We start from the raw sequence: 26,853 nt of genomic DNA on the forward strand, positions 1-26,853 counted from the left end.
ATCATGTAATGTCATAATTCTGAAGAAACACTGAAAAATCCAATTTTATTTTTTAAAACAAATGTTTCAAGAATCACTGACTATCAGATAAAGATAGATAGATAAACAGACAGACAGACAGATTGAGCCAGTGTTTTTGTGCAGTCCAGAGAGCTTCTTTTCATGACAACAATCAGCTAAATGTCAGCTACATCCCAGACCTCTTACATGGTTTATAAGGTCATGTTTTTATTTATTGTTATCTCTTTTTTTCCACTAAGAGCAGAACGTGTGTGTGTGTGTGTGTGTCAGACTTCCAGAGCTATGTTTAGCTTCTTCACTAAATGGCTGGTAGGCTTTTAAATCACATCATTATCTCGACAGCACCTGAGCTTCATTCAGTGTGCAGACACACACCAACAAAGCCAAAGTTGTATAGTCAGCAGAGCTATTATGTGTCTGACTTGTTTGCCTGATGCAATTTAATATTTAATATCATACCTGAACAAAAGATTACCCTACTTACATTCTCAAATCAACACATCACTTGCAATACTGCATGGGTTGAAGACGTATAAAATCTGGGGGATTTCTTGATCTGTTGTTTATGCATTCTTTCAGCGCAGCTGTGCGCGGCAAACAATTTAGAAACAGTGAGGTGCAAAACTGCTGAGAACTACACAAACAAAACTTTTTCCTCTTATAGTTCACAGACATCGCAGAAAGACTCTAACAAAGTTTTGGGGTGACCCTGAGTGGATTTTTAGGGGTAAAACCTGTGTCCATTCAGATGAAACCTATTGGAACAGACACCTAGCCTCTAGACTGCGAGCACTCTGTCAAAATGGGTCTCAGACGGTAACCACAGAATATTTCATTAATTAATGAGTGTTATGTGGTGCTATTAAAGCACTCACACGCCCCACTTGGCCCAAAGCACAGCCTTTTAACACATTAACTCACCGCAGATCTCAATCTGATGCATGAGAAAGAGGACGAGAGAAAAACAGAGACAAGCTAAAACTCATCACATGCAGTCTGCAAGGAGTCATATACGGGGCACAAAATCCCATCGCACACTGTAATCTCTTATACTTTATGAGCCTTGTCAAAATTTTCAAAACATTTTATACAATGTTGTTCAACTCTAATGGCACTAATGCAGGTCTACTACACAACAGGAGTGTTAATATGAGAACATACATTAGTGGGCCGAGGGAATATGTGCACCCAGTTACCGCTAATGGGTGCTAAACTAATAATTGCTTGGGTAATGCAAGCTTTTACATGGGCCTTTACACACACACACACACACACACACACACACACATTGTACACTTCCTTTACAATTTTAATTTAGTGCAAATGGTTTTTGTATTTATAAGTTGTTGTTTTTTTTTAAATGTGCACTGGCAATACAATTACATTTGAATTAAATTAGGTGGGGATTATACAGATATATTTCCATCTGACAGATTTTCCACAATTACTGAGAACACATCATCTAGTTATGTGACAGCCAGAAACAGATGGGTGTGTTTAATAACAAAGAAACAAACAATGTAGGAAGTATAGAAGCCAGGCTGAGTTCAAAATGAACAAGCTACAAATGCAGTGAAGATAGAAGAGTCTTTATTCATCAGCTAACTACTTTTAACCGTAGTATCATACATGCAGCGACATTCTGACAGTTGAAGCACTTATAACATTTGAAAGTCGCACACGATAGCTGTGGTAAGCCGCACAAAAGTGATGCAATCTGTCTGCTAGATCTGACAGGGCTTGGAGGCCTTTGGATGTTTCTGGTACTGCGTTCACTTCCCTATTCTCGCTTTCTTTTCTCTATCTCCCCCTCTGTCCTGAGGGAAGTTGCAACTTCAAAACATGCACAATAAAGAAAGATATGTCTCAACACCCAAATATTTACCACAGATGTTGTAATACACTCATCTTCCCAAGAACATACTAAAATCATTATAGAAATTAGTTCATATCTATCTATCTATCTATCTATCTATCTATCTATCTATCTATCTATCTATCTATCTATCTATCTATCTATCTATCTATCTATCTATCTATCTATATATCTATCTATCTATCTATCTATCTATCTATCTATCTATCTATCTATCCATCCATCCATCCAACCACCCACCCACCAACCCAACCACCCACCCACCAACCCAACCACCCACCCAACCACCCACCCATCCATCCATCCATCCATCCATCCATCCATCCATCCATCCATCCATCCATCTATCTATCTATCTATCTATCTATCTATCTATCTATCTATCTATCTATCTATCTATCTATCTATCTATCTATCTATCTATCTATCTATCCAGCCGTCCATTATCCATCCATCATCCATCCATCCATCCATCCATCCATCCATCCATCCATCCATCTATCTATCTATCTATCTATCTATCTATCTATCTATCTATCTATCTATCTATCTATCTATCTATCTATCTATCTATCTATCTATCTATCCACTCATCTATCTCTCTGTACACTCTCAGAAATAAAGGTACAAAAGCTACCACCCCAGTGACAGCTTTTGTACCTTTATTTCTGAGAGTGCATTTCATCTATCTATCTATCTATCTATCTATCTATCTATCTATCTATCTATCTATCTATCTATCTATCTATCTATCTATCTATCTATCTATCTATCTATCTATCTATCTATCCATCCATCCAGCCGTCCATCATCCATCCATCCAGCCGCCCATCATCCATCCATCCAGCCGTCCATCATCCATCCATCCATCCATCCATCCATCCATCCATCTATCTATCTATCTATCTATCTATCTATCTATCTATCTATCTATCTGTCTATGAAGACTGTTCTTTGTCTTCCTGTGCACGTTTGTTTATCTTGGGCGGATTTCAAACAGATGTGGATGTCTCAAAATTGACTGGTAATAATGAGATTAAAAATAGGCTATAGGCCTGTAATATTTTACATTTTGTGGTTCATATCTATTTAACAATGTGAACATCCTCTCTGATGAGAGCACGTCATTTTGTTTCTAAGAGATTCGCTAACATGATGTGTTTATAAACACCAAGCTGCACAATCTCTATCACAGGTATCAACTCTGTTCCTGTTAAGACTACGAGAAAGAAAAATACCAAGCATCTCGCGCAGTGAAGTTGTGGTGTATTTTAACGCCTGCGCACACACGGTCCATAGTGGAGAGAATTGTGAATGGGGGGAGTATTTTGGGTGTACAGTCATAAGTCGGACTCCGAGGAGCCAGGAAGTAACTGTGAGCCATGCAGCTCATGCGACGGATAAAGTAGCGCGAGCGAGCGTCTGTTGTCAGCAGTCGGAGATCACACGCGCGAGAGTGAGGAAGAACAACAAGCCAACTGCAAATTACTGCCAAATCTAGTGCAGTACAACTCACAAGACCCCACAAGAGGCGAAATCCGAGGGAGCTTTTACATTTTAAAGAACACAAAGCTCACTGCAACATACTCCATCATTAGAAGAAGAGAAAAGACGGAAGGAAATAAGAGCGGGACTTGCGAGTTTCAAGGCAACGCTTCACTGTCTTTGCAAGTTTAGACAAATATAATTAACAAAACTGATCAAATCGCGTTCAAGATGCCTCGGGTAGTCCCGGATCAGAGGAGCAAGTTCGAGAACGAGGAGTTCTTCAGAAAACTCAGTCGCGAGTGCGAGGTGAGCTCGATTCATCCGAGAGACATTTGATAAAGTGGCGGAAACAAAGTTGCACCTCTCGCGTGACATGAAAACAAGAGTGTCATCGCCTTTTTCTTTAACAGCCTCTGTGTAGCGACAGCTAATGCTCCTGCTGAGAAAAGTTTTTAAACCTTCCATTCACGGCAATTGCTAAATTGCTTTTTATATATCGCAAGCGTGTATCAGCAAAAATATAGATGCAGCATAGACTTAAAAGACGCACCTTTGCACCTCACCTTTTAACTCAAGTACAGTAACGAAAATATGCTTGCTTATTATCCAAATTTTAAACAATACCAGGCAATTTGCATTTTAAACGTGCGCATTATTCGGCTTTAATCTCAAATGACTTCACCTCAGGTCACATAGCCTACTAATATTACAGAAATCAAAGTGGCATCAAAGTCACAACCTGCAAGAATAAGTTCATTACATTCATCTGACCACTTTAAATTCATACTCTGATGAACTAAAGAAATCACACTGAAATTTAAACAAAACATAGCTACCATAAAACTGAGCATAAAGTACGGAAACTATTGTGACAAGTTAAATAGAGGAACATAAAGATGTTGTAATTAATGCTTAAAACATTTTTACAGTGTACTCTAATGAAGCTCTTTTATAACAAGACTCTTTCTTTTGTGACTCTTTCATCCCTGTTTACAGATTAAATACACCGGTTTCCGCGATCGGCCGCACGAGGAGAGGCAGGCGCGCTTCCAGAACGCGTGTCGTGACGGCCGCTCAGAGATAGTGAGTACACGCACCTCACAGCACCGGTCAATGAATACTGACCCCGCATCAATGCTGCCAACTCAATGCTTAAATATATTAACATGATTAAACATCCGGAACTGTCACGCAGTCACCAAAAACTCTGTTCAAAATACTTCCTCATATGTAATGAGCGCCAAATGACTGCAGAGAACATTTATGATCCATATCGTGTTATACTGTCTTGTTGCTGTTTAATTCGCTGTATTATTAGGACTACAAATAATTAATCAATGCTTAAACATAAAGTGCCTCTCGGCTTCTTTTAATTATCATCAGAAACGCGTCTCACGGGTGCAGATGAACTCGGACGTGTCTAATTTACAGTCTCTTTAAAAATACCCTGAGACTGCATGTTATATAGATTCCCTCCCTCGCTTGCTTTATTTTTTTTTAAATATATGTAACAGTTTTGCATTAGATTCACGTGTGTCATTCCCGTTTCTCTGACTGATTTGATAACATGGGGAAGCTTGCTTATCTCTTTGTTTGTATCTCATGTCTTCAGGGCTGTTTTGAGATAGATTTAGCTATCCATAACATTTCTAAGAATAGATGAGACAACTGTTATCTTAATTCAGATGATATTTATTCTGTTTATTTTAACATTATAGACTAGATAGATAAAATAGATTCCACTATTTCTGTTTGATGTCACTTTTTATTTAATTCGATTTTTCTGACAGAATTACTTACTGACCAAAATGATGGAAAACATTACAAAAGCATTTATAATGTAAAATGCAAATTAAAAAAAAAATGTTTTGTTTTGTATAATTTCTGCATGTTTTGTGATGCAATGTTCTCTCATCATGCTGTCATTGCTAAGTCAGTTTTGCTGTGTTGTGACTATGTGCACTTTAGTTCATTAATCAGATGTGGTCGCTTTTTGCCTTATTTGCCCCTAATGTCAAAAGTAGATTAAATGTTGAGGTTCACAGGAAAACATATCTATTACAAAGCTACAGAATAACTTTTCTTGTGCCTTTATGTCTTTGCATGTCCATTACAATGATGCTGAATATTGATTCATATAATTTACAATATTACTGTGTATGTATGCATTGAATTAATTTTATTTTATGTTTTTTGTATATATTAAAATGCATCAGAATTCTGCAAGACAGTTTGGTATAAAATTCAGTTTTTTTGTTGTTTTTTTGTTGCTCATGCTCCTTGAAAACGTTATTGAATTATTATACCATAATTCAAAACCTTTACAGCAGTCCTGCTGCTATTAATGTAAGTGAGGGGCTGCATTTAAAGCAATTATTGATTTTGTACTCCTCTCCGTCTCTGTTATCTCTCTGTCACTCGTTCACTCCTGCGTTCTGTCTCCTCTCAAACTCAGTTTGGTGCAGCCCAGTTTGCCAGCAATGAGCGTTGGTAAAATAGAATCAGATGTGTGTAACTCAATACCTCAAATAGAGAAAATGATGACTTGGTTTTTTTTCTTTTTGCGTTTGTGCACCCCCCATCCCCTCCTCCCCTCCTCCCTTCTTTTCCTGATGTTTTGAGCGCTGGCCTTGGCTCCAGGCATTCTCCTCTTCTCTCTGATGTGAAAACAGAAATGACGGGCTGCATAATTTATGCTCGGGCCTGGCTTTCTTATCCTGTTTGTATTGATTTCCTTCTAAAAGGCTTTTGTGGCGACCGGCACCAACCTCTCGCTGCAGTTCTTCCCAGCCAACCTTCATGGGGATCAACGACAGGCGCCCACCCGAGAATATGTGGACTTCGAGCGGGAGACGGGAAAGGTAGTCCTGACACTCTTTCTTTATGTATTTGCAATTATTCCTGCCCCCATTTAAACTCTTGAATGCTCCCCTTATCTCCCCTTTTTTAATAAAGATATATACACACTTTCATACAAATGTATGATAATAGTAACATGCAACACTTTCATGAAAACATTTAGTCAGTTTAAAAAAAAAAGAAGCCAAATGCATGATTTATGAAATCTGAGGAATAATTGAAGAAGTCATTTCTGTTTCTCTTTCGTCTCTTCCTTCCTTTACGCAAAGTAGAGGAAGTGTGTCGCCTTCTCAAACCAGACGTATCCATGGTTTAGATGGGCAGAAGCCTTGATTTTCCATAATGATATGTTTCTCTCTCACACATCTCAAGGAAAAATGAACCCTTGAAATATTACACTGCAGACAGCAAGAAAAACAGTCTCTCTTGAATGAAATATGGCACAGGTTTCCATTTTATGTTTTAACTTTCAATTTTATTTCTGTAGCAGTATTATTTCAGACACGCTCATCGGTTTTAAATTTTTGAACTGGTCTTTCAACAACTCCCTCTTGTTTCTCTGGATTTAAGGAATGCATAGCCTCCCTATACGCATAAGAATGTAAAATAAAACCATACTACACTGCACCGTATTCATTCCATTTATAACCACTATTAAACTATTTATTTCTGTTATTCTAGTCAAAGCTGTCCGTGCCTGTCAGAGGCCTATACCCATAACCTCTCCCCATAATGCCACTTTTAAAAAGCATGTTCATTCGGAACATTGCTATAAATGTTCAAAATGGACATTAAAAGAACAGTGAAATTTCTGTTGGTCTAAACCTGTATAACTTGTGTTTTTTCTGTGAAACCATACATTGAATATCAATGCTTGCCAAAGGTAAAAAAAAAAAAGACACTTAAGGGTGAGTAAATGATAACACAATTTAAATTTTTGGGTGAGCTACCTTAGTCCACACTTATAGCCACTTAAAAACAAAGATTCTAAAAGCGGGTTTTCATAGTGATGCCAAAGGTGAACCATTTTGGGTTCCTTTTTTTTTCTTAGTGTGAAGAACATTTAGTCTTAACAATCTAAAGAACCTTTTTCCACTATAAATAACCTTTTTTGCAACGGGTGTTCTTCAAGGGACCATACATGCCAATGAAGAACCTTTATTTTTAAGAGTGTAAATCAGGTTTTCAGGTTAATTTTTTCTTGTTCTATCTCTTGTGATACTTTACACTGTAAAGAAAGGGAAATACGTAATTGACACCATCAGGCACTCTGTCAGCCGCGCTTGTCCACAGATGCAGTGATCACTTTCTTAGTGTGTCTGTCACAACTACTAAATGTGATACAAATTTAATTCAAGTCTTCTAACGCTTTAAAGACTCTGGTGCCGAGATGTTTACAGTTCATAAAAGCTGATTAGGAAATATGCCGCCGGCACAACAGCTTTATGGATGGTCGCACAAGACCAATTAAAGGAAACGCTTGGGCCGGATTAAATAGCATTTTGCCATAGGTTCTTTTAAGGTCACCCTTGAGGCCTTTCCCTTCAAGCCTTTGTGTAGAAGAACGTTAGTGCGAGACATTAGAGAGGCACTTACAGGCTTTGTTTGTGTTTTTACCACAAGCCTCTCGCAAAGCTGCTGGTGTTTCTTGTGCTGTTGTGGACAAGGAAGCCTCTCTTCACGGACGCTGCCTCACTGAGATGCGCTCATTAAAAATGCATCTGTGAGAAATCAATGGACCTTTTGGCCCCGAGGCTGACGGACTAATCTTTGGCTGTTAATTATTTAAAAAGGCGTGAAGGGTGTGTGTGTGTCGATCCCCGTGCTGACGGGCGGCCGAGCATGCGTGTTTCTGAGCCTGGGCTCACTGGTAATCCTATCCACCTGTCTGTCACCTCTGCCAGAACTCAGATCCATGCAGCTTTAATGAGCCTCACACCGTCTGCCTTCAAAATACAGCCCACGCGGCGCATACCCCTACACTTTCCAGATCCTAACACTCATACCACTGTGTTGGGAGATGTTGGATTGTTGCGACTGCTTGTTTTGTACTATTTACATCCTTTTGAAAGCATTTTCTCTGCATTTGCAACACTTATTTACTATGTTTGAGATGAAAGGCATTTCAGTGCATTAGGCATTTGGTTTCCTTTAACAGAAAGTACTGTGTTGGTGGTACTTTGATGGTATCACATGGCGATTACCATATTCATAGCCTATTATATCATGGTAAAGTTCTTTTAAATATTAAGGTAGCACTTTATAGTAAGGTCCCATTTGTTAACATTAGTTAATGCGTTAACTAACATCAGCTTTTTACAGCATTTAGTAATCTTTGTTAATGTTAGATTAAAATGCGATTCTTTATTGTTTGTTCATGTTCACAGTGCATTGGAGAAAAATGGTAAACTGCAACAAAATTGAACTTTTTAATTTAGTTTTGTTTGTGTGAGCTATTTAGGTTGATTCAGTGATGTTAGATAATATTTTTGACATAATTGATGTTAAAATCAATCAATTTAGATGTTACCACATGAAGCACATTTTAGGGTTTATTTCAGGGCATGTTACTACTTACAAAAAGCACTATAATTATTACCATAGTGTTATTATTATTATTATTTGCATAGTATTTTTATTTATTTATTTATTTTTTGGACATACAGTATACTGTAGTATTCTTAAAAAGTACCATGGAGTACAATGTAAATGCCATTGTAATGCATTTTAAAGTGTTACCATTATTTTTAAAGGAAATGATTGACCTGTATTTGGCTGGATATTTGAAATTATTTTTAAATGATTGATCAGGTAGTCTTTAAGTTAACACATTTTTACCTAGCCATTGAAAAAAAAAGTGTAATTTATATACTCATCTGGATTTGTGTCTTGTGTATCATTGTTTTAAATAACATAGATGTCACCTGTTTTAGAAGTTAAAACTGGAATGACCTTAACAAGTGCTCTTGACAGATTTATATCCATGTAACACGTTTCAGAGATGGAGTTTCCTTTCTCTTTTGTTTGGAAGGAAATCCTGAATGGACAAACTTTGCTGATAAGGTCTGTCCTCCCTTCCTTTCTTACTTTGTTCCTCCTCCTCACTCACATGCCCTCTGTTTTCCTTTCATCCTTTAATTCTTTATCTCCTTTTCTTCTCTACACTCACACACACTCAAACGGTGAACGTCTGACATGGTGAATTCCCTGTAGAGCGGTTAGTGTCAGACCGGGAGAGTTCATGCGTGCGCCCCAGCCTCTGCTCCTAATTAAACTGATTGTTAACCTTTTCCACAAACAGATCCCTCTTAAGAGCTATGGTTTTAATAGACTACGGCTAAAATATTACCCTAACCGGAAAGCGCTCAGACTTGCAGTTGATCCCAACATGCAAAACCATGTGAGATATGTGCTGCCTGTCATCAGGAATGTGCGATTGCTGTCTGCCTATTGGCTGTGGTGTCCTTACAAGACTGCCGATTGGTTTATTTCTCACACCGTAAATCAGTCATCAACGTCTCATTTGTTACTCACAATGCACATGCTGTGTTTTGCTGCCAGACTTCCAAACTGTAAAAGCAATTTAGAGATAAAAGTAGAGTTGTAAAGAATATGTGAAACACAGCTAGGCAAGAGCACCTTAATTATATGAGTTCACAAGCAGCCGTCTGATGATATGTCTGATAAAAAGAAAACAAAATCATTATAATAAAAGTTTATGAACTCTGTATTTGGGGGTTAGTTAATCGCTCTGCATTTTTATCTGATTTTGGCTGATACAGAAAAGCTGCGTAAATAAATGAAAAATAAAATACTAAAATGAATTGTCTTAAATGCTTCAAGTGAATTTGGGCATCACAACAATTACAGTTATGTTCAGAATGAAAAAAATTACATTTAACAGTGTTGTTAAATCATTGTTTTTTATGATTAACATTAAGTGAGCATGATAGATGATAGAAAAAGTAATCTGAATTTAAAAATCAAATAAATTAGCATGTACAATTAAATATGCTCTCATAGCAATAAAAAATTGAATATTAATAGCTGATATGATACCGATATTTATGTACTTTATGTACATGATAGATGATAGAAAAAGTAATCTGAATTTCAAAATCAAATAAATTAGCATGTACAATTAAATATGCTGTCATAGCAATAAAAAACTTAATATTAATAGCTGATATGATACCGATATTTATGTGCTTCTCTAATTTTTTTTTTTTTTTTCATATATTTTGTTCCTTATGGCTTTCACATTATCATGTAAATGTTTTTCTCCTCTGATGAACTCGAACGTGATGACAGACTCAACATTTTCCACCTCTCATCAGAGACGGGCTCTTTTCCATAATGTTCTCCCTCCATAACTCTCACCTTTCTCTCCTCTTCTTTTCCCCTGGTTTGAAAACACAGTGGTTGCCAGCAGAAGCTGTGCAGGGCCAGTTTAAACTTGGCCTGTGGCAGGGGACAGTAGTATTATCTGAGTGGGGTGGCGGAGCCCCCGCAGCACAGCTTAAGTACAGGCTCCTAGTGTCACTGCAGGCTAATGGGAACCAGCTGTGGGGGAGGTTTAATTTTAGCAGTAGCAAGCACAGCCCCAGGGAGGAGACTTTAACCCTGTCCCAGCCAGAGCTGTTTAGAAACTCCAAAGCAAAGGTTCCCTGAGATCAGGTATTCCATCAGCCCAAAAGTCCACTGAATAAGTGCTGTATTGAGTATATGACAAAGGTAAAATGTGATGCACATACCATCAGAAGGCAAATGAGAAGTAAAGGGAATTCCATTTGATCTAGGTACATCATTAACCACGCTTCAGTAAAAAAAAAAAAAAAAACATTTTGATATACACTTTTCATATGAGCAACACTCAACACTAGAGTTTAGTCTAGTAGCTTTTGGCTCTCTGTAAACTATATTGTGCCATTTTTTCCTGCACTACTATTACTAGAGCAAGAAACTCTCTCTCTCCTTCCCTCCCTTTCATGCAGCTTCTGTCTCCACCACTTAAACTCAATCTTGTTGAAATGTGATCTCCTCTGAGATGGAGGCTTCAGCTGTAAGGCTTTAAGGAGATCTGATGCTTGGCGCGGTTTCCTCCTCTCCTCCTTCTTTCCTCTGTTCATTCGTAGCGCTCGTGTGTGGTTTTGACTTTTTTTTATGCAAAGCAGAAATTGGGTCCGTCTGCTCGGGCCATGCCAGGAGGCTTTGGTTTGTCATTTAACTTCGGAAGGGAGAGCAGCTTACAAGAGAGCTGTAAACTGATTGGCCGAGAGTCTCAAACAGCAGCCAGCTTTTGCCCGAGACCCTCCACAGTGCACTAGATGGTGGGCTATCAGAGCTCTGGACTACATAGGGTGACAGACAGATAGCTTGTGGAATAAAATACAAATAAGCTGTGCCATGCTCACATTTTAGTAGTAGGGATGGGCATTTTGATTAATTCTGGTACTGTGACACTTTTTGGTATCATGGACCACAGATTTGATAATCGAAAGTACAATTTTAAATATAAAGATTTATACTATAAAGGTAAATCTATAAACAGCATGTTATTTGACAAATTCAATAATTGGCTTTTTATTGTTACTGTACTGAGTGCAAAGCAAAATTATTAAAATATATAAAAAATATTCTACATGATTTTTTTTTTAGCTTTTTCTACCCAAACATTTATTTGTGCTTCTCACAATAAATATAATTTTTAAGTTTAAAGTTTATTCACACCCAGAACAATAATAACGATAACTATGCCAATAACTATATTAGTGTCCACATCAACGGACAATAACGTTTATTGTTTATTGTAAACATGCCATGCAATTTTGTCATCTGCCACTTTAAATCTTTAAGCTCTTTAAAGCAGAATGCATTCTGATTTGCTGTCACTGGTTATTGTCCTTAGTGTAAAAAGGCATTATATAAATATAAATAATACATTTTTATAGAAATATACACTTTTTTGTATCCACCTTAGACACCTTAGAACCCTCTTGTAGCCACTTATAACCCCTTGTTTGTGCTAAATTTGAAAACTCGAACATAAAAAGTAATCGATTTAAAAAAAAAAGGTAAAAAAGATGATTTAGATACATGCTTGAAATTGATGTATTTTTACATTTTTAACATAACATCATCAACTTTAACAACCTATGCATATATTTCGAAAAGAACATAAATAAATAAAATAAAATAGCAATAATAATTAACAATAAAATCTATTTTTGAATAGTGTTTTTACAAGTCAGAATGTTTGGTGCATAACAATTACTCAATTAATCAATTACTCAATTAGCTTTGACCTTGAAGGAGTCTTTGATTGCATGCTTGTGAGGTTTTGAAAGGCCTAGGGGAAGAACTTGTTTATCCGTATTCAGTGTATTTATGTGATAAAAAATGCAACAGTATGTGTGTGTTTCTGATTCGGTGCCAGTGTGAAGGCCCCTGTGTCGGAGCCACACTGGGGCGCGGTGTTTTTCTCTCTCAGACGCTATAAATCTTCAGCATGTCTGTGTGTAAGAATGTTAGCTCGGGGGCAGATAGCACGGGGAAGAATCGGACTAAATGACTCCATTATGAAAGGGGTTGCAGTCTGAGGCCTCACCACAGGAATTGGTGTTTTAATAGCTTTGCGTTTCCAAAACTATTAAGCAAGTTTTCCAAGTTTGATGCGTGCGTGTGTGTGTGTGTGTGTGTGTGTGTGTGTGTGTGTATCGAGATGCAGACTCTGACTCACATTCAGTGTGGGTGTACACTTCATTCTGCACCCTTATTTGTATTATTGTGTGTGTTTGCGTAGGTTTGGTGACTATCCATTAATCTGTATATGCGTGTGTCTGTTTTTCATACATTTTCCTATGTGTGTGCATGCTACGCTTAGCAAGCACATCTCCATATTCATGACTAGTCATGTACCGCGGAACATGCTGTGGAGCTGCGTGGCGCCAGTTTGACAGTTAACTCCAAGACCGAACACATGGGGGGAAACGCTCATGGAGCCACGCTCAGCTGCCGTCGCTCACTGGAGGAAATCAAACGAGGAGCAGACGAAGGCCTCTCATCTTCCTCTCTCCTTTTGCCATTCAGCTGAGGTGGAGCATTCCTCATTATTTGCTAGTTTTCCAGTCATAAATCAGTGTTGTGGTCTGATTCACAAACAGATTTTTAAAACGGATAGTTCTGAATCTAAATTCTAATTGCATGAGCTTCCATTTAAAATAACTATAGACACAAATCTGACCTCACTGACATTAACTACTCGCCCTCATGTCGTTCCAAACCCGTAAGACCTTCGTTCATGTTCAGAACACAAATGAAGATATTTTTGATTAGCTTTCTGACCCAACGCAACTATGTTCAAGACCCAGAAAGGTAGTAAGGGCATTGTTAAAAGAGAAGAAGTTGTTGAAAGTAAAACTTGTAGCTTTATAAAATTAAGGTTCAACCACTGATGTCATATGGACTATTTTAACAATGTCCTTAATATCTTTCTGGGTCTTAAACGTGGTAGTTACGTTGCTGTCTATGCAGAGTCAGAAAGCTCTCGGATGTCATCAAAAACATCTTAATTTGTGTTCCGAAAATGAAGGAAGGTCTTGCGGGTTTGAAACGACTTGAGGGTGAGTAATTACTGACGGAATTTTCATTTTTGGGTGCTTACCACATCCTTTAATGTGGTAAGTTACTACAGCTTTACAGCTTACATTTATTATTATAGTGAACGTTATTATTTGGCTAAAGGATTGTTTATTCCAGTAATTAATAATAATAAAGTACATTTAATTATTGTATACTTGTGCTTTTATCATATAGTGCTTTTGCCACTGCACACAGTCCTTTGTGGCTTGTTGCTTTATTTGAACCACTTCTTTGTAATGATTCATTTGAACTCATTCTCAAAGCTTTTGTTAATGAGATGGGTGACACATTGGACCCATAAACAACACCACATCTAAACAGTCTAATTGAAAACTTTGAAAAACTGGGTTATTTAACTAAATGTAAATATAAATATGGATGTTCTTCAGTGATGACCCAAACGAATCAGTGAATCATTTTTGAAGTGATTCTTTGGAAATAATAAACTCACTAGAATGATTTTGATACTATTTCATCTATTTCGTTGTTCATTTTGACGCTTTTCAGAACTGTGACAGGAACTACCCTGCTAGTTAAACTTTGGTTAATCATAACGAGGCTTTTGTGAACTCTGCTCCGAGTTTGTAGCGACGTGCAGAATGATAAACTACGCTTTCCGTAAAAATGCAGTGGGCTGCGGTGGAGTCTCATGTTTCCTGCGATCTCAAACGGAAGCTGGTCTGTTCACCGATTGCTTGTCAATGACATCATCAAAGCGTCTGTGCTAATTGATTCCTGCTGCTGCCATCTCACGTGCCTCTGATCTGATCCCAATTTGTTTGAAGTTGGAGGGAAAAATAGCCTCATTGTGTTTGGCCATACAACAATCTCTTAAGCAAGATCTTCATGGAAAGCAGACAGCTAAACAGACTGAGAGGAGATGCAGAGAAGGATGTAATCAGAGGGTGGACGCTTTGTCCATCATATTCTTGCCTTCCCCCATAGGGATTCAATTATAGTGCCCAGCTCGGGTTTCTCAGGCCCGTCTCTCGGCCTTCCAGTCACACCCCTCTGATCAATAAACTCCGCACATCATCACCACGTTGTTCTTTCTGTGCCCATTCAGTATGGCCAGGTTCCCTCCGTCTTGCTCACGAATCACACTCACTTTGCTTTTTCAAAATGTCTCGTTGTGGACAAGCTCATTATAGTGTCTTAACAAGAAATGCTAAACTTTTCAATGTTCAGCCAAGCAGACAGGAAAATTTGACTCCAAACCCTTCAAGCTCTAGAGAATTAACTGTAGTTGCACTATATTTGTGTGTATCTTCTTGTGTAATTGCTTGAAACTGCAACTTTGCTAATAGCAAACAACAAATGGCTAATTAACGGTAGCACAATATTTGCTTCATATTGTATACGTGTCTGCATAAAATCCACATCCAGAGTTCTGTCACAGCTCATAACTGTCTGATTGTGTGATATATCACAGTTTTATTCATCTTGGAAGAGGCTAAAGTACTGTAGGGGACAGAAGTTTTTATAGGCTTGCTACATTTTTGAGTGACCTTTTCAACTGCTATATTCATAATTTGTTACTACTGAGGTGTGTGTGGTAGAACTCATCTGCTGTGTTATTCTTTGAACACGGTCCATCTCTTTTCCTTCGGAAACATGGAGGTCTGCTCAGAAACCCAGTTCTGCTGTTTGGGTTGGATCGTTGTAAGAAAGTGAAAAGGAGAGAGAAAAAAAGGAAAAAAGAAAGATTTTCCCGTTTCTGGATGTTATACAAAATTTGTTTTTCCTGGTGATGATACAGATTTCTGCTTGCCATTCCTCTTGCAAAAGATTTCCTTTCATAAGACTATTTAGAAGGTGCCGTTTCTTCATTTGGTATTGAGAAAGATAAATAGCATTGAGCTAAGATTGTCTACAGCAACGTTTCCATAAATGTATTTATTCATATTATGTGTTTATGTTGCATGTATAGCTCTAGAGCAGGGGTTCCAAAACTTTTTTGTTAGCCAAAACCCTTAGACGCACAATATTTACTCAATATTTACTTAAGTACCCCCTGAGATTAAAACTGAGGAGTTAATATTTAAGTAACTTAATAATATATTTGCATGTTCATGTTTTTTATTAACTGTTTTCGGTAACACTCTACTATAGGGACCAATTCTCACTATTACCTAGTTGCTTATTAGCATATTACTATTATAAAAATGAAGACAAACCCTGAAGCTTTTATTTTGTCAAACTGTCAGCACATGTAACTGTAATCTCACAAACCCCCTGCTTTTCATTTACAATCAATTTATCAATTCTGTCTGTCTAAAATGTATATTATTCCCTGAATAGTTCTCTTAAAAAGTAACCTTCAAAATTATATGGCATGCAGCAAAAAAAAAAGAATGTAGAAATGACAAATGGACAAAACAAACAGAGAATCGCTGTTCTCATAACATTAGCAGATGTGATGTTAGAGTGTATGGGAATGGCAGGTCCAGGGCTGTAGCCTGAGTGTTGGTGGTATCTCAAGTGTTTGTGAGAGCCCTTTGCTCTTGACTCTGTGTCTGACAGTGCTGTTGGCCGGGCCAGATCTTTTTTTGGGTTGAGGTTATTTTATTCTGCACTTGTACAAGGGTCCAGGTGAGAAATACAGCAGCTCTGTGTGGTTTTACATTCCTGTCGGCTAATTCCAGGAAAAAGCCTCCTCTCAGGACACAGGTGGGCGACCGGCGCGGTCATCATCCTCACATCTCTCTGCACTCATGTTGTGACATGTATGTGCATACTTATTTCTGGTTACATTTGTTGAGTGTGCATGTTTCACACAAGCAAACACGTACTTTATGTGTCAAAAATGTTATACAGCAAAGAGTTTTTTTTGTTGTTTTTTTGTAATTAGCAGTGAAATTATCAAAATTGATTTTGGTTCTTAAATACAGTAGCTTTTAAACATTGGCCATGGCAGCATATGATTACAATAAAATGTCCTGTATCTGAAGTACAATTTATGTCTATCACATGCCATAAAGATTCACATAAATCATGTAGATAATATGAAACAAATGCCTTTACAGTAGTACAAGTGGAATTAAATTACATCAGAATTGCAGTGTATTTTTCCAGTGCATCTGTCCAATCTGTAAATAAGTTTCTGAAGTTAAATTTAATCTCCAAACTATTAGTTTGAGATGACAGGAAAGAGAGCAGAGACAGAGACAGTGTGGCTGGGTCATGTCGCCAAGGTCTGGCCTTTTCTTTCCAAGATTCACTTTTACAATCACAAAGTCAATGTCAGCAGAAACTGTGTTGTTTGGAGACTTGAACAGAGAGAGCCAGCAACCATTTGATTGTCAGTGTTATTTTGGAGCAGTTATGTGCACTGTCTTACTACTAAAGCAGTTAACAAAACTAAAACCATGAAACAGTTTTTGTTACTTGAAGAAAAAAAAAAAAAAGTATATATAAAATTATTTTATTTCAGAAAGTTAGCCAAGTCAACATTTCTTATTTTCATTTAGTTTATCCTAAAATAACTAAAACAAATAAAATGAATAAAATTGTGTATTGTATTATTAATACACTTTTTGAAGAAATTAATGCTTTTATTCTGCAAGGATACATTAAAAATATAAAGTACACTGTAAAAAGTGATAAGTTGACTTAACTTAAAAAAATTGAGGAAACCCGTTGTAAATAATAAATAATAATAATAATAAAAAAGTTAAGTGAACTTGACAATTCACTATAATTAAATTATAATTTACTGAATAATTTTAAGGCAACGGGTGCCCTCAATTTTTTTAAGTTAAGTCAACTTATCACTTTTTACAGTGTAGTACTTTTTCAACACTGATAATAAGAAATGTTTCTTCAAATCAGCATATTGCAGTGATTTGCATATTACAATTTTTCAGAATAATAATAATTAATTAATTGCTAATTTATTAATATAAATTAATTAATTTATAAAGCTAATTTGATAAATTACTAATAAATTATGAATTAATAGTTTTGTAAATATATTAGACTAGAAAACAAATTCATTAATAAATCACTAATTTATTAATATAAATTGAATGAATTTATATGTTAAATTACTAATAAATGATTAATTAATCATTTTTAAATTATTAGAATAGAAAACAAGTTGTAATAATTTTTCACAATATTACTGTTCTTCACTCTAAAAATGCTGGATTAAGTACAACACAGTGCTGCATGGGAGAAATATGGACAAACCCAGTGACTGGGTTGTTTTGACCAAGTGGTTGGGTTAAATACCTTTCTGGGTAGTTTTATTTAGCTTAACTATTGTTTATATGGCTGGCTTAAAATTAACCCAAAATAGGTTGTAAATTAAAAATCAGACACATAATTACTAGAGGCATCAGCAAAATGTGAACATTTATTAATAAGCAATTAAAAATGTTTATTATTTAATTATAATTTATTCAGCTTATTAATAAATATTCATTTATTGAACATGTTTTTAAATGTTAGTTTCCAACCTATTTTGGGCTCATTTTAAGCAAGAAATACTGTATAGTAACTTTTAAAGCAATAGTTAAATAAACATACCCAGAAGGTTGGATTAAACATTTGACCCAACTGGCCAAAAATAACTAAATTAACCAGTTTGTGTTTTAAGCTTATGTTTGAAAAACAAACAGCATTTGTGTGTGGTGCAGTACGTGTCAGAGCTGTCCAGAGGGGGTTTATCCTGATGGAGAAAGGTGTAGCCTAATTGTAGGTTGTAGGGGTTTGTGGGAGGAGACAGAGGGCCAGAACGGCCCTAATAGACTGACACCCCTCCATCTTTGTGTTTGCGGCAGGTGGCATGGGCAGAGAACTTCAGGCCTGTGGGGCTTCTGCCTTCCTCTGTGCGAGTGCATTAACAAAAGAGGGCTTATGTCGGTTAATTTGGATATGTGAACATGGGAGTGTCTGGAGTGCGTGTGCGTGAAACAATACTGCAAACGTTTAGTTTCTGCCTGTCTCTGATTACACAGAGAAGCATGCTCTATCTCTCCGGCTGCTTTGCCTAGGCGTGCTCAACACCTGCACCGGGCCGCACCTGTTTTCTGTGCATGTGGGTGTGTGTGTAAAGCTCAACTGCAACTTTACACACACTTTTCAGTATGTTTGTGTCTGTATAATGTCACCTAGACTGAAAAACTTTAAAGTGAACACAGATGGATGGGTAGATGGATACCTAGACTGAAAAACAATTTTCACTCAGAAATTGCAGTAAATATTAGAAATAATTGCAACTAATGTACTGCATTAAACATGAATTAAACAGAAATACTAAAACAGTATCTTCTTGTAAAATCATTTTTACAGTGTAAATATATTAAGATAAAATAGAGTGAGAAACGTGTGTCAGTTTTGTAAGACATCAGGAGTGCAGCTATGCCTCCCACTTAAATGTTAACATTCACTCCCTCCCTCTTTTACCGGTAGTTGCTGTGCTGTGTATCTGTTTGTGTGTGTGTGTGTCCTTGGGGCCTGTTAGTATCTCTTTATTGAAAGAACAGCTGCCTTTTGCTCTTACTCATACACACACAGATATGACTCAGTCTCTCTGAGTGCATGGAGAGTCGTATGTCATGTCTTTGTTGAGGAGGAGGATCCTGCTCTCAGGGCCATGAGTCAGGCAAGTGTATGACAACCAGGATGGACGGCAGGGGGGCTCTTACACTGATGATCCTTTGCTCTACTGGGGATCTTGCACTGCAGTGGTTAGCACATATGCTAATGGTATATTGAGCTATGGTGCTCTCATGGGGACACAGATTTGATTCTGGTTTGACTGCAACTTTGCAGCTTCACAGGATAAAAGAAGATTTTTATAAGGTCTATTTAAATTAAATACTATTGAAAACAATATTTTAATATTAATATTTTTATTTAAATATATAATATCAGTCACATTTTATTTAAAGGTCCAATTCTCGCCATTAACAAACCATTAATTACAACTTTGCCTCAATAAACTCCTAATTTGCTGCTTATTAATAGTTAGCAAGGTAGTTTTCAAATTTAGGTTTTGGGTGGGATTAGGGATGGTCGTGCAGAATATGTGCTTTATAAGTACTAATAAACAGCCAACATGTTAATAGGCATGCTAATTAGCAACTAGTTAACAATGAGAATTAGTCCCTATACTAAAATGTTACCATAATATCATATATGTGATATATATAATCATATTTACAAGTTAATTTTTTGGTAATTTTATTTTATATAAAAAATATAATAAATAAATAAATATTAATATATTTAACTCAAATATTTAATATTTAAACAAAAATACAGTAAAAACAGAAATATTGTGAAATATTATTTTAATTTAAAATAACTGTTTTCTATTTTAATATATTATACATTTTAATTTATTTCTGTGATGGCAAAGCTGAATTTTTTAGCAGCTATTACTCCAGTCTTCAGTGTCACGTGATCCTTCAGAAATCATTCTAAAGGCTGGAATGACATGTTTGTCCAGAGTTTTGTCCTGATTTACAGTATGGAAGAGTTGATGGCAGTTGCTGAAATTCTGAGCCAATCTGCTGGTTTTGAGCAGTTAGAGTTGACCAATTTCAAAGAAAATCGGCACAGACTCTGTTTTTTTTTTCTTCTTTCAGCTTCAGGCTATTCCATCCAGTCAGAGGATATTAAACATGCTTGATATTTTGAGCCATTATTCACATATTGCTTTCAGTTGTCAAGTTTCTGCTAGAAACAGGGTGCAGGTTTTTGAGTTTGTTGCGTTCAGAACGACTTTAAAGTCTGGTAGTGTGTGATTCTCAGTTGTTTAGTATATGATTATTATTGCTGTTGAAAGGTGCTTAATATTTTCATATTTAGCATTTCTTTTGAATACAATTTAACATTATAAATGTCTTTACTGTCTCTAAAGTAAAAACAGCTTACTAACCCCCAAAACAATATATAAATAACAGATTTATCTATATATCTAGGTGCTATTCAATTCAATTATTGATCATACATAAAATTTCATTTTGATAAACCATTTTGAAAATACCTGCATAGCTGGTCACCAGAACACGTTATGTTTCCAATGCTGGTGCCAGATGCCTTAATTATGTAACCCAGCCACTACCTTGGCCAACCATCATCACCCAGAAAGACCATACTGGCCAACCAGCTGGTTAACAGCATGGCTACAGTATGCTGGTCCACCAGCTAGACAGGTACCAACCACATCCAGCATAAACAAGCCTGGACCACTGTAGACATTCATGCTGATTTTTTATATATATATATATATATATATATATATATATATATTTTTTTAGGTAAGGCAGTAATGTGTAGCTTAACATTTGGTCATGTTTGGGCCATTTGACGTGGAACTGGGCAATGAAATGTCCTGCCACTTCCTCTTCCTCAGCAGCTTAGTCATAAGACTGGCAGAGAGGCAGCTGCTCTGTGTACAAGAGCGTTTTAGGCGGCTTGAGTGCTTAAATAGACATGGACAATGTGTCCTACTGTCACAGGATAAGCTAAGAAGGACGGGAGAATACACTCTGAACATTAGTTAGATTAGATATGGGCAGTGGGAAAGAGTGTCAACCTGTCTTTGTTGTAGTACCACGGCTGTGTGACTCACTCAAATCTGTGTGACCGCTGGTACAGTATTTGAGTCACAGATCTGATACAGCACTTACTGTGACATGTGAAATGAAGCTCTCGTGGGCCGTCTTTCTCTTTCTGTTTCTCTGAACATAAAGAGGGAAAGTCCAGGAAAGGCCCTTTGAGGGCACTGACTCACATATATAGAGAAGCACACACACAGACGCAGTTTCATCAGACACATTATGTTCGTATGTGTGAATAATCCAGTGATCAGCAACTGCCGCATAATTAGCACTCGTGTGGGATCACGCACAAACACACACACTCTTAATCACAAAAAGCTCCACTCATGAGGTGCGGGGACACAATGCCCCTCTGTCAGCGTTCGTGTAAGTGTGTGTGTGTGTGTGTTTGTGTGTGTTCTTCCCCCCTCTTACAGGACCAGCCTCCTCCTCTCTTGGCTTCAGATGCTTCTCTGCTGGTTTTCTTTTCCCTCGCATGCTGCAAATCTGCTGATGATGGCCTGGCACGTGTCTGAACGAGGGGCAGCCTGCCAGTGCGCCAGTCACACATCTCACTGTTGCCACAGCCACCGGCACTGGGTCTCCCCACTGCCCAGTTATTCACTTCAGTTCAATTTTACTTCATTCATCATAGTTCATGTTATTTTAATTTATCAGAACTTTCACTTTTAGATACATTTTAATTCATTTGGTTTTTAAATCAGTTTTAGTTGTTCATGTGAGTCACAACTGAATATGTAATATGTCTTTAGAATTGAGGTGAGACCACTTTAATACAATCCGAATTCCGGAAATGTTGGGACGTTTTTTAAATTTGAATAAAATGAAAACTAAAAGACTTTCAAATCACATGAGCCAATATTTTATTCACAATGGAACACAGAGAACATAACAAATGTTTAAAAGGAGAAATTTTACATTTATGCCCACGGGGGCAACAAACGGCTGAAAAAGCAAGACATTTTGAAAAGATTCAGGTGGGAGAACATCTAGCAACTAATTAAGTTAATTGACATCAGGTCTGTAAGATAAAAGGGATGTCTTAGAGAGGCAGAGTCTCTCAGAAGTAAAGATGGGCAGAGGCTCTCCAATCTGAAAGAGTGTGTAAAAAGATTGTGGAATACTTTAAAAACAACGTTCCTCAATGTCAAATTGCAAAGGCTTTGCAAATCTCATCATCTACAGTGCATAACATCATCAAAAGATTCAGAGAAACTGGAGAAATCTCTGTGCGTAAAGGACAAGGCCGAAGACCTTTGTTGGATGCCCGTGGTCTATGGGCCCTCAGACAACACTGCATCACTCATCGGCATGATTCTGTCATTGACATTACTAAATGGGCCCAGGAATACTTCCAGAAACCACTGTCGGTAAATACAATCCGCTGTATCATCTGCAGATGCCAACTAAAGGAAAAAGTTGCAAAAAGAAGCCATATGTGAACATGGTCCAGAAGCACCGTCATGTCCTGTGGGCCAAGGCTCATTTAAAATGGACAGTTTCAAAGTGGGAAAGTGTTCTATGGTCAGACGAGTCTAAATTTGACATTCTTGTTGGAAATCACGGACGCCGTGTCCTCCGGGCTAAAGAGGAGGGAGGCCTTCCAGCATGTTATCAGCGTTTAGTTTAAAAGCCAGTATCACTGATGGTATGGGGGTGCATACGTGCATATGGTATGGGCAGCTTGCATGTTTTGGAAGGCACTTTGAATGCTGAAAGGTATATAAAGGTTTTAGAGCAGGATATGCTCCCTCCAGACGATGTCTATTTCAGGGAAGGCCTTGTGTATTTCAGCAGGACAATGCAAAACCACATACTGCAGCTATTACAACAGCATGGGTTCGTAGTAGAAGAGTCTGGGTGCTGAATTGGCCTGTCTGCAGTCCAGATCTTTCACCAATAGAGAACATTTGGCACATCATTAAATGAAAAATACGTCAAAGATGACCAAGAACTCTTCAGCAGCTGGAAACTTATATCAGGCAAGAATGGTACCAAATTCCAACACCAAAACTCCAGAAACTCATAACCTCGATGCCCAGACATCTTCAAACTGTTTTGAAAAGAAGAGGAGATGCTACACCATAGTAAACATGCCCCCGTCCCAACTAATTTGAGACCTGTAGCAGGCATCAAATTTGAAATGAGCTTTTTTTTGCATAAAATTGTAAAAATATCTCAGTTTAAAGGTCCCATATTGTCAAAACTGAAATTTTTTCATGATAACTGAGGTCTAGGGGCTATGTAACTACCATACAAGTTTCAAAACACAATCCACAGTAAAGTGCACACAGCCTGCATAAAGTAGCCGTGCCTTTTCACGAGCCCTTATGACTTGCGTAAAAATGTGACGTCCGAACTACTCAGTCACCGCCTTCAGTCACCATCCCGAGCACCGCCCACCGTCCTTTTGCCAAACCCCCAGACAGCATCGCGTCCATGCCATTGCTGAGCAACAACAACACGGAAACATGTCGAAAAGGTTAACTTTAACGAACGAAACCAGATCGGCCGACCTGTAACGTTACACTCTCACTCAAAGGATGGACGATCTGACAGGATTGCTACTATGAGGTGGAGCATGTCTAACATGTATGGTAAAGACAAACTCACTGTGTCTATCTAGTGGGGGTGGCACGATACATGTATTCATACCGAACCGTCACGGTACGGACATCTCGGTTCGGTGCATGAGGCCTTACAACGAATACAGGCAATTCACCCCCAATTCATAAGGTGGCGCCCACAGTAATGCAACGCTGTTTGATAACCACCAGCAGAAGAACAGCCAATGCTGAGTTGCGGAGCTGAAAACAAAGCCCCCTAGACAGTGACCATGTGCTGATTCTGAACGCATCTCTCACTGACAAGGGAGTATACTTTAAAGGCTTGTGCACTCAACTGTTTGTGAAATGGAGCTTTGTGATCGTGTATCCTACCTCTCTCATTTGGCACAAATTCAAATATTCCTTAATATTTGAGGTGGGTAGAGTACCCAAAAACTGTACTCAAGTAAAAGTAAAAGTACTTGAAGAAATATTTACTCAAGTAAAAGTAAAAGTAATAGTCTGAATAGTTACTTGAGTAAGAGTACAAAAGTATCGTATTAAAAAACTACTTAAGTAGTTAGTTACTAGTTACTTTGGATCATATATTGAATATAGTATATTTTTATTTAGATATATAGATATTTAGATCAATTTTTGCATACATACATACATATACATATACACACACATATATACATATATATACACACACACACACACACACACACACACACTGCCGTTCAAAATACTTTTAATGTTTGTTTTTTTTAATGTAATTTATTTCAGTGATGCAAATCAGAATTTTTATCAGCGTGATTTATTATCAATACTGTTCTTTTTTTAGCTTTCTATTCATAAAAGAACCCTGAACAAAATGCCACAGGTTCCAAAAAATATTAATCAGCAAAACTGTTCCCTGTTGAAAAAACCAGCATATGCTGGTATGGTATGTTTTGAAGCATGGGATGCTGGTTTGAGCTGATTTAAGCTGGTCCTTAGCTGTTTTAAGCTGGTCATGTGCTGGTCCTAAGCTGGTCCGACCAGCTCAAGACCAGCACATGACCAGCATAAACCAGCATCCCAGCTTCAAAACATACTTAACCAGCATATGCTGTTTTTTTTGTTTTTGCTTTTTTCAACAACACTGGTAATAAATCAATATATTTCAATGATTTCTGAAGGATCATATGACTCTGAAAACTGGAGTAACAGCTGATACAAATTCTGATTTGCATCACTGAGTTAAATTAAATTATATTTTAAAGTTTAATTATGTATTATAAATGTATATAACCTATGACATGTATGACACGGAGAAGAGTGAAAACTCCTCACATGACCACTACAGAACATCTGAACATAACCAAACAAATGCACATTGACGAATCTTCTTCCGTCTGTTCTGCAAAATGTAAACAAATGTAGCCTTTATTTCTGCAAACGTAAATATTGTGAAAATATCAATATTAATTTTGTCTAGGCAAGGCATTCCTCCTGGAACTAACGCGGGTTTGGCGGGTGTTTATTTCATACTCTGTGACAGCTTATTTAATGAATAAATTATACATTGTATTTAATGTGTAAGGTACATGTACAACAAACTGGTAATGTTATAATGGTATCGTGTACTGTAATCGAATCTATGCCTGTGGAACCGACAGCACACGCGGTGTTCATCTAATAAAGATCTTCATAGCTAGCAAACCATAGCCTTTGAAGATTTGCTTTCAACTGACTGTAGATCCAAAGCCACGTCTTCAACGCTCTTGATGTTACAACTCTGAGTGAGAACCGCTTCAGACGACTCAGCGCGTGCGGCAGGGAAGTGAACGAATCATTCAAACTGATTCGCGAACCGATTCACTGGTCTGCCAACTGGTTTGGTTTGATTAAGCCTCCGAACAGAATTGACTAAAAAAAGAATGAATCATTCGCGAATGGGCATCGCTCATTGCCCAGAAAAAAAGTAGACGGCGCGCTTGGAATAAATTGAAGGATTTTTAACTTGTATTGCATTAAGATAAAGTAACGAGAGGAGTGTCGCCCACAGTAACGAAGTAAAAGTACAGTTTTTTCACTAAAAATGTACTTGAGTAAGAGTAAAAGTACCCATTTTTAAATATACTCTAAAAGTATTAGTTACCCAAAAAATTTACTCAAGTAAATGTAACAAAGTAAATGTAACTCGTTACTACCCACCTCTGAATATTTCCATATTTGCGATGTAACGTAATTGATAGGCTTTGTACTTTCCAGCAGTGACACAGAGGCGGGCGCGTTGATGTTTGGTTCACTGTATTTTATTTTGATAAAAGTACCAACTGTGCTGTCAAGTTAGCAATGCTGGAACTGATGTGTGTGTGTGTGCGCGCGCTCCGGCGCCATCACTTGAACTGTTTCCTTATACCAGCAGAATCAACTTTAAACACTTATTGTCTTATTAATAATGCATCACTGTATAAAGGTCTGCTTTTATTTGTGTACACTCACAATGAAAACAAAAAAAGGAAAACAAATAGGATGTGGCTTTCTGCCATTTGAGTTTCCTTTCTGTGAACAAATGAAGCGTGTCACAAAAATGAACTGAAACTCCGCATATATAGGCTGTTAAGTGTCGCACTGTTTTTCTCCCTTGTTTATCTGTAAACTAAATCAAATACAATGGGGCAAAAAAAGTATTTTGTCAGCCACCAATTGTGCAAGTTCTCCCACTTAAAAAGATGAGAGGGGCCTGTAATTTTCATCATAGGCATACCTCAACTATGAGAGACAAAATGAGAAAAAAAAAAAAAAAATCCAGAAAAATCACATTGTAGGATTTTTAAAGAATTTATTTGCAAATTAT

General features: G+C 37.3%; 1 protein-coding gene across 7 annotated transcripts in view; it reads left to right on the top strand.

Annotated features, from left to right (window-relative positions):
• The first annotated feature begins 3,259 nt into the window (after positions 1-3,259).
• Positions 3,260-26,853, top strand: part of cbfb (core-binding factor subunit beta) — a 43,707-nt gene continuing 20,113 nt past the window's right edge. For all 7 annotated transcript variants that reach the window (XM_058751917.1, XM_058751918.1, XM_058751921.1 and 4 more), the window contains exons 1-3: positions 3,260-3,691; positions 4,382-4,468; positions 6,130-6,246. In XM_058751917.1, the coding sequence (XP_058607900.1) occupies positions 3,614-3,691; positions 4,382-4,468; positions 6,130-6,246 (282 nt within the window). In that variant the 5' untranslated portion in view covers positions 3,260-3,613. The remainder of the gene's footprint in view (positions 3,692-4,381; positions 4,469-6,129; positions 6,247-26,853) is intronic.

This window comes from Onychostoma macrolepis, chromosome 18 (genome assembly GCF_012432095.1).
Source record: "Onychostoma macrolepis isolate SWU-2019 chromosome 18, ASM1243209v1, whole genome shotgun sequence".
NCBI classification, from domain to species: domain Eukaryota; kingdom Metazoa; phylum Chordata; class Actinopteri; order Cypriniformes; family Cyprinidae; genus Onychostoma; species Onychostoma macrolepis.